This window comes from Cyphomyrmex costatus, unplaced genomic scaffold (genome assembly GCF_001594065.2).
Source record: "Cyphomyrmex costatus isolate MS0001 unplaced genomic scaffold, Ccosl1.0 scaffold277, whole genome shotgun sequence".
Taxonomy (NCBI): domain Eukaryota; kingdom Metazoa; phylum Arthropoda; class Insecta; order Hymenoptera; family Formicidae; genus Cyphomyrmex; species Cyphomyrmex costatus.
Window position 1 is genome coordinate 260,955 of NW_017276877.1, and position 9,291 is coordinate 270,245.

The following is a 9,291-nucleotide window of genomic DNA, read 5'->3' on the forward strand; positions in this document are numbered from 1 at the left end:
CCTATACAATATATACATGTATACAAAAAAAAATGCAAAAAAAAAAATGCAAAAATGTATAAATGTATGCATATACATAATTATGTATGCATGTATAAATGTACATATGTATAAACGTTTTTGAAAAAAAGAAGAATCGAATAGAAAAGCTGCAACGGAGTTTTCTGATTGTATTTCTTAATTATAATTGTCTGGGAAGGAAATAATATTTATGCGTATTTTTAGTAAAATTCTTATTAATTTGAGATCGACAAAATTTTTGTAATACAAGTGTAGAATTGCGCGCATTCGCTGTGACGAAATCTTAGAGATCGCAATGTCGCTGGAATTTTTCCAAACATAGCTGTGCAGTCCAAATACGACCAATCCAAATCCACGTTGCGAGGTGCTATTTATAGTCGATTTTCGATAAGGTACTATTAAAGACCAATTAGAATTTCAACAGTTAACTCATAATACAATATATTAATTTTACGATTTATTATAACGTTGATATATACATTATACATCCGCGATGTGATAACATAACATTCAACTTTTATTTAAAATCACATCGTTCGTACTCGATCATCCATACAGGTAATGACTATTGAAAAAAATACAGCTTCGTAGTTATACATTCGATATCGTTACGTAAATCAGTATATTCATCCACGAAGCATCTGTATATTAATAAATCGTGAATTTAATATCTATCGCATTATAAGCCAATTATGCAGATATTTATATCGGACGATTGAAACGATCGAGAATGTTTGTACAGACTCTTCAATTGTCTTTGCGGGCTCATCAGGCCCACTTGATGATCAGGCAAATTTATCCAGAGCTATAGCTGTTTTTCATATCGACTTTAGTATCTCGTTGATAATTAATACATTTATACGGCTGGCAGATGCGCTCCCTCGGGGTGGAATCCGTTCTCGTCGGCGACGTAGTTGACGGTGTACCTGACGTTGGTCTCCGGGTCGACGTAGGTGAAGCTACCGCGGACTACAAGAGCTTCGTTTTCATGACCGGCGTTCGCCAACTGGGCGGACTCTTGATGGGCCTGACCGTTGGACAGCTCGTAACCAAACTGGTATCCATCAACACCGATGTTGTCCAGTGGGGTTTCTTTCACGATGACCGCTTGGTCGTGAGGGGGTGCTGCGATGACGACGGCCACGAGGGCGCAAAGAGCGATGATCTGCAGCAAGAGAGTCAATTAATCGACTTGTTACATGGTTGAATTTTTGTTATTCTCACAATTGCCGATGAAAGCGATCGAAGTTATTAATAACTGATAGTGCGAATGTGTGTGTGATGTAATAGCGTTCCGATGTATCCATTTTGATGCTATGACTCACAATCTTCGAATTAATCAGCGATAAATTTTATGCGTTCGTCCAAAGACAAGGCTAATTCTAAATTATAATTTGGGAGAATCTTGTGTATACCCACTGTTTTCATGTTGAATGTGGAGGCAGTGTACAGCTACTCTCGTTCGAAGAAGAAGAAGACTGATGTGGATAGTCGAAATCTGCAGGGATTTTATACTACTCCTCCTACTGCTAAAATTTGACTGGGTCTGGACCAATTCACCTCTCACCTTTCTTCTTCGTATATTGATAGCTAACTCATCTGCCGATCGTCCAGATTTCGACCTTCGTAAGAATTTTTCGCGAGCGACACTCAAACTATCTGAAACTTTACTAATTTAAAAATAATTGCACACAGAGAGCTCCTATATATACTATAATATAGACATTGCAAATTTTATCACACTTGTTTTACTTTGTTGCAATAATTTTTTTATTATCAATAATAAAATTTAATTATAATTTACCAAAAACCTAAATGTTGACAAATTTAACTACTTAATTAATAAGTGCATTTTGGATCAAACAGATTTTATTTCGATCTGTATAGAATTGTGTAATATATTAATATATATATAAAATGTAATTAGTATGACAATTAGGTAAATATCACACAAATTTATTTAAATATATAAACAATATATAATGAAATAATAAAAAAATTAAATCTCATTTAATAAATAATTGTCTAGACGAAATAAGTATCCGTCAAGTTTGTCAAACAATTCTCTTACAATTTTCAAGAGTATGCAAGAATGGAATTCCATTTTTCTTTAAAAATTCATTTGAGGAATTTTGAATCATTAATTATTGATGTAACCTTTACGAAGACGTAACTTTGCAAATTCTCTCAGTCCTATAAATTAAGACGACCTTGGTCTGTAAAGTAGCGACTTGTTTAAATTTGATTCTCGGCACTCATCTCCTTAAGATGCATCACGTTGTGCTCTCGTGATGAGATTTCTAGTCGTCCTCAAGGAACACAACTTAGCTAAAGCCTTGAAAATTATAGCAACATAAAAATGACACATTTTAAACCTTCAATACAATCAAGAGAAACTACTGGCTTAATTTATTCGAATTCTTTCGTTCTACATTTTATTGCGAAACATGTATCATCCTAATGGATATATTGGTGACGATAAGTTCTTGAAGTTCTGAATCCCTTAATCGATTTAATAGTGATTTATTAAAAAGTGCTGTTTAAGAAAATAAATTAAAAGAATTATTATAATATTATTATATTATATGGAAAATAATAATATATTTTTTGATTTATTATAATTATAAGATTTTTATATAATAATAAAAACATAATTATTTATATTAAAGCGTTTCTTAATACAAAACTATTTTATTAAATATATTGTTAAGTTAATAGATTTTTATTATTTGAAAAATAATAAGGGTGAATAACTATAATTAATTTGATAATTTAGTTTTTACAAAAGCTTATAATCGATACAAATTGAAAAATGTAGAATAATAAAATGTCTATGAATATGTTAAATTATGAGAGAAATTTAATAAATTAGCAACTTAAGAAAATTATAAACTTTTAATTATTTTATTTTCAGTTGTTTTTCAGTATATTGTCTAATAAGACACAATTAAATACAGACAAAAGTAACTGGACATTATTGCATACTTAAAACGCGTTTATATTATTTCATTATGTATAATATTTATTTATTTATTTAACGGTGTATGATGAGTGATATAAACCAATTAATAAAATTTTAGCATTATGATACGCTTTAATGTCTTCATTACTCTATGAAAAAATACAGATTATTTATATAATACATCTTGTTAAGCGTATTCTAGTAAATTAATTTGAATCAAATAAAGATCATTTGTTTAAATTGTTAGTTTATTGATTCGAGGAATTTATTACGCTTTCAAGATTCAACCTTGATTCACTGAGGAAGTTACTTATCCAACAATGGTCAAAGTAACGTGCCGAAAATGGAGGAGTTGTGAAATAATTTAAACAACGCAAGAATTAAGTAAAAATCAATTTATTTAAAACTAAGTATGTCATGTGTACGTGTTATGTGTGTGATCGCTGTGATTGAGAGATCGAGAGGGTTAAAGTTCTCTTCGAGTGCGAGATTCGAAGCGAAACGTTGTAAAACACAGATGTGAGGTTGGCAGGTAGAATCTAGACGGCTGGCAGATGCGCTCCCTCGGGGTGGAATCCGTTCTCGTCGGCGACGTAGTTGACGGTGTACCTGACGTTGGTCTCCGGGTCGACGTAGGTGAAGCTACCGCGGACTACAAGAGCTTCGTTTTCATGACCGGCGTTCACCAACTGGGCGGATTCTTGATGGGCCTGGCCATTGGAGAGCTCGTAACCATACTGGTATCCGTCGAGACCGATGTTGTCCAGTGGGGTCTCTTTCACGATGACCGCCTGGTTGTAGTCATTAGGAGGAGCCGCGAGGGCGACGGCGACGACGGCGGCGAAGGCGATGATCTGAAGTAACGTGCAAAATAGCGAAACGATTTGTCAAATCTCAGTCCACTCAAAGTCTAGAATTGGGATACAAGACAAAAGGCAATGTCTTTAAAAAGTCCTTAAGACGTTTCTTATGGCCAATTTTTTCACTTCCAGATAAGTTGGAGATAACTTTATTCAGAAGGTATCTCTATTATATTCTGGAAGATATCTTCTGAATATAAAAGTTATCTAGAGGTGAAGAAATTGGGCATTAGACGCTTTTCGTAAAAATATGTTTATGACATATGTATATCCTAATTTTTAGACCTCATCTACAATAGTTGCAATTTTAACATTGATGCATCAGATTGTCGCAAATTTGCGATCTGCGACACAGCTTATGCGACTACTGTTGTAAATAAGGTCTTATAGACTTTTGCGTTGTCTAGAACAATCCATAATCATTAGGGATAAAATAACATTTTGATAAATTTTACATTTCTATAACTTATGACAGTCTGTTCCTATGGCTTTTAAAGTAGAGTTACAATATATTCCTCTTTTCGCGAAACTCACACAGAAGTATAAGAAAATAGTTTATAAATTAATAAAGAGTAGATACAAGATGAGACACATATTTCTCTATTGTTTTGTACAAAACCAAGATAAAGACTCTCGTAATAACAATAACTGTCATTCTAATACATTTTCAAGACATTTTGTGCATTCCTTTGGAAAATGATAATGTCCTTAATCGCTTGATAACACGACGGTGTGACATTTCGCAATCCTCGAAGTTCCGAACAGGCGAAAGTTTCCGACAAATCACTACACCGCGAGATTCACCGAGAGATTATTCCAAAAACTCGCCGAGAGAGCGACACTCGTTTAATTCTGTCGGCAAACGTCGTTACTGATTTTTCGTAGAACACGCACCAGTTTCATGGCTACAGGTTCTTTCTTCTCGGAGAACAGGTGGGCGATTCGAGCTGAGATGGCTCACTAAACTGATTCGATATACGTCGCCAGTTGACGATTATATATAGCCAGAATTGCGATGTGAATTGCGCCCTACCATCATCGTCCACGGCGTTGCCAAAATTTTCACGTTCATGTGTCGAAATCCTTAAATGACCGGTCGACCGGGCGGTGATGGCACAACGACCATGTTACGCGCGGTCGAGAATGTCAGGCCGGAATGCTCGGGACAGATGCTGGGGAGGTTTCACCTGAACAGGTCGCGATCGTAACTCTGGGTCTTTCCAATAAGAGATACAGATGAGCACGGTACAACGTAAACTATTACATCCTTGTTAAACAAAGTTGAACAACAAAGATGTGTAATGATTCACTTATAATGTGTTACATTAGTTGCTTTCCATTTACACACAAATGAAACTGAGTCCGAAGTGAGCTGAGTATGAAATACTCAGATTAATGACGTCACTATACACCTGCTTACTTTGGTAAAATTAACAAATAACAACACAGGTTTATAACCTCACTTTTAAAGTGAGTCTCTACGAGACTCAATATAAAGCACCCGGTCTCGATCTTGTGCAGTTTGCAGGGAAAAACTCAGTTGAATCTCGCTTCTCAGAATGCAAAAGGAACGCGCATTCAACTGAGTTATGACGTCACAAGTGAGAATTATCTGAGAATCGGAGTAAATGGAAAGCAACTATTGTGTCTCTTTCTGGAAAGCATATATCATCTAATTCCTCGCTGAACTCGATGCCCGCCGCATGAGATGATTTACGTTCCGCGTGAGGAAAGATATGAGATTGTCAATTTTCTACGGAATTTTGTTTTTCGATATGCGAACGATGATTGTAATAATGTGTACTTATATACGAGACTCGCGCTTGTCGAGAAACACGCGATCGGTCCAAGCGCTGTCGTAATTCCAAAGTTAATAGTCATGGATTAATCTGGGAGCAATTTCAAATGCACTTTGAGAGATAAGCCCTGTTAAAGGTTACACGTAAATCCTTTACCTCGTATGTCCTCGTTAAAACTTAATCCATTGGGTCTTCACTATGTTTTTACGCAATATACTCATCTGATGCAAATATTAACACGCGTGTGTGCATGCAGCTCTAATGTATTTGATCAACTAACTAATTTTTTTGTGAATTCAAGCCGGTAATCAATCATATACGTGACTCCTGTTGCATCACGTTACGATTCATCGAAATCCGCTGAGCAAAACATTTCATTTAGCGTGTAATAAAATTAAGAGAAAATTACAGGCTTGTGAATTTTTATTGGGAATTTTTTTTTGTAAATTGATGAATTGACGATGCATTTTCGCCGATTGACTATAGAAATGGAAATATAAAAATATGTATTCAATTTATATTATTTTATAAAAAATTTTTTTAGTAATAAACAAAAATGAATTGTACAAAAATATTATTCGTTTTCTAAAATGGTAAGTATAAAATAATATTAATATAAATATATTTTAGACCGGGTATTCACAATCAATTCTTATTTCAACACCATCTTTAATGTCTTCAGATACTAATATAGTTAGATGATTGATTTATGACATCTTAAAGCTATAAATTTAAGATTATTTGAAATATATGAATTGAGTGAATTGACTATGAATACCTGCAGTCCCATAGAATCTACTTTAATTGCTTTAAGTAACATAATCGTATTATTATCTCCTGCAGTTAAAAAGTATTTATTAACATATCTATAATGTTATGCAACTATGTGCAGTAGCCAAATAATTTAGTAATATTTCGATGTTTGGAAAATTCAGATGTTACAAGAGACGATTAATTCTTGTTTGCTTATTTTAGGTAAACAGGTTTTCGATGTAAAATATAGTCTCGGAACTGGAAAAGAATCGTGTCCAAGGAAGAATCTATTCTAAAAATGATTCTTTTCAGTCACATATCAATGTCGCGAGGCCCCTCGAAGTCCCAGAAAAATTTTATCTACTTGACAAATACAAGTAGAATTTATCGCGGTATACATATAGAAAAGTATTTTCACGGTTTTTTATTTCATTTTATTTCACGATTTTTAGTAGCAAATTTTTGGTCATCAATTCTTCACTTCATCTTAGATATGTTTTGCTTGAAATTAAAGTTGATATTCAAATAGCAGTCAAATTGTCAAATTGATGGTAAATAAGGCTCTTCGTAATTGATCAATAATTCAATAAGATTTCTCGTAAAATTGAAAAAATCTGAGCTTTCTCGCTCGAATTTATCTTCGATCGACGGCACACGAATATCTTTATTGTCTGACACGATTTATATCAGCGAATAATGAAGAAGGAATGATGCGCGCTGGCCGAGATTTGAAAAGAAAGTATCCTGTTACATAAGCAAACAGCTTATGCTAATGATCGAAACGCAGAGAGAGAAACAGAAAGAGAGAGAGAGAGAGAGAAAGAGAGAGAAAGAGAGAGACAGAACCGGTGCGTTATGGAGAGTAAGGATCTTCTTTGTAGGAGGATACAAGTGAATGACGCACCACTCTTGTTCGATCTTCTACACGAAAGTCTTCAATCTTCCATATGTAATTTTCGCAATAAAGCGATACCTTTTAATTAACATTCTTAAAGCATAATTTTATGAAAAAAAAAAATTACAAATTTGTTTTACACGTTATTAAAAATCAAATTACTATTATCGTTTCTACTGAACCTGTCATTGAAACTATTAACTTTCTCTCCACGCAGTGATGCATTGTTTTTTTATCTTTGTCCATCTTGTCTAAACATTGGACAATTATATGCGCGCGTGCGTGTCATTATTACACATTATATAATATGCCATTATATTATCACTGCGCGTAGATTGTATCGAACTTTCTAATGCGTCTTTGATCAACAGGCCGCGTATAGGGTTATATCATATGTATGTAATCGGAGGCTGCACGTGGCTATGTTGTATTAAAGTACACCCCGCCTCGTATAATTACGTATGTTTGCAACTAATAATACACGATGGAAGCGCCACAGGCTAAGTTACTGATTAATACCCGGGAGTCGTTATCGTCGAATTAACCAGTCGGCACTTTGGTTCGCATCATTGATGAAGGATTTAACGTTATAGTGTTTCCATTAGCCTCGCCCTCTCTCTCTTTCGTTATTCATTCAATTTCCCCGCAAATTGCCTTCGCAAATTTTGAAGCTAGGGATTGATATGTTCGAACCGATTTGTCTGTTATCGATGAAAATTCAGAAGATGTATTAAATAATAGATTGAAAAAAAAAGTATAAGATTATAAGCAGATCTACCTACCTTCCTATAAAACTAGGTGTTGCAAAATAATTAGAAAAAAATAATTAATTAATTTTTTTAAATTTTATATGCAAAGTAATACGACATTTGAGAATAATTAAAAATACATGCATATCAAATAAATTAAAAATGGAGTATAAAATTATAAATTTTATTTTATTTTAACACAGAAAGATGAATTTAAAAAAAGTAATTTTAACGATATACATTTAACGATATTAAATGAAATTGGATTTTTGATATGCAAAGTATGTTTATAATTTCTTTTATCGTTTTGAATAAGTTTTCGATCAATGTAACACTGCTCGAATTAAAGCTGTGAAATTCGCGAAAGCTTATTAAGTTAAGCGAGATCGAGAGACTTCTGGAACATCATGTATAGATGTAACTAGCCGAGTTAGTGCATCGTCCCGTAGCGGCGACGGTCACGTTAGATCGTGACTTTTCCTTTCTGTGGCACCTTTTCAAGGCGCGATATTATACAATCGATAGACGCGACGGTATCACAGACGACACAGCTGGATGCAAAGAAGACGTGCGATCATTCCGGATAAACAGATGCGAGACGGCGAGATGCGAGATGCGTCGGCGTTACGCAAAGATTTTCAGCGCGCGCGTTACACGCTGCGTACGAGGACCTCGAAGTTGACACCTGATCTCTATCATCCTGTGCTAACAATTAATAACCCGCTGGGAATTTCACTGATGGTTTCAACGAGAAACCATAAATAACGAAAGTTAATTTTGCAATAATTTAAAAAATCTCGATTTAAAATAACGAAGCGAATAAAAATCCACTAAAAAATGATTTTGTTGAAGTGTCTAAACATATACTCTCTCAAATTTTTAGAATGAATCTCATACTCTGAAGAGTGTATGAAATGTTTTGAAACTGAAAAATTTAGTCACTCTTTTAAGACTTAATTTTTACTTTTTAAAGTGAGATTCCAAGAATTTAGAGAGTAGGTAGATATATCTCTTGTTGGATTATCGCGAAATAAAAAGATACTAAATTTTAATAAATATCTATTTAAATAGTTGTGTAAATAAATATTCAAACGTAAACATTTGTCGATTTAGTATAGAAGAATCATTAATTTGATTTAATTATCAAAAAATGTTTTATTGAGTAAATATATTTTTTGTAAGTAAATGTTTACTTATAGTATCTACTATTTAAAGAAATATATATCAAGATTTGGTAAAGTTTACTTTAGTT

At 33.7% G+C, this 9,291-nt stretch overlaps 2 protein-coding genes across 2 annotated transcripts; both read right to left on the reverse strand.

The window, feature by feature from the left end:
* Positions 1-240: 240 nt before the first annotated feature.
* Positions 241-1,496, reverse strand: LOC108774908 (flexible cuticle protein 12-like). Its single transcript, XM_018541140.1, has 2 exons — positions 1,441-1,496; positions 241-1,186 (listed from the first exon to the last, which is right to left on the reverse strand). The coding sequence occupies exons 1-2, from the start codon at positions 1,447-1,449 to the stop codon at positions 878-880; spliced, it is 318 nt and encodes a 105-aa protein (XP_018396642.1). The 5' UTR covers positions 1,450-1,496; the 3' UTR covers positions 241-877.
* Positions 1,497-3,403: 1,907 nt separating this feature from the next.
* On the reverse strand, positions 3,404-4,814 carry LOC108774910 (flexible cuticle protein 12-like). The gene is made up of 2 exons (XM_018541143.1): positions 4,738-4,814; positions 3,404-3,837 (listed from the first exon to the last, which is right to left on the reverse strand). The coding sequence occupies exons 1-2, from the start codon at positions 4,744-4,746 to the stop codon at positions 3,523-3,525; spliced, it is 324 nt and encodes a 107-aa protein (XP_018396645.1). The 5' UTR covers positions 4,747-4,814; the 3' UTR covers positions 3,404-3,522.
* Positions 4,815-9,291: the final 4,477 nt, after the last annotated feature.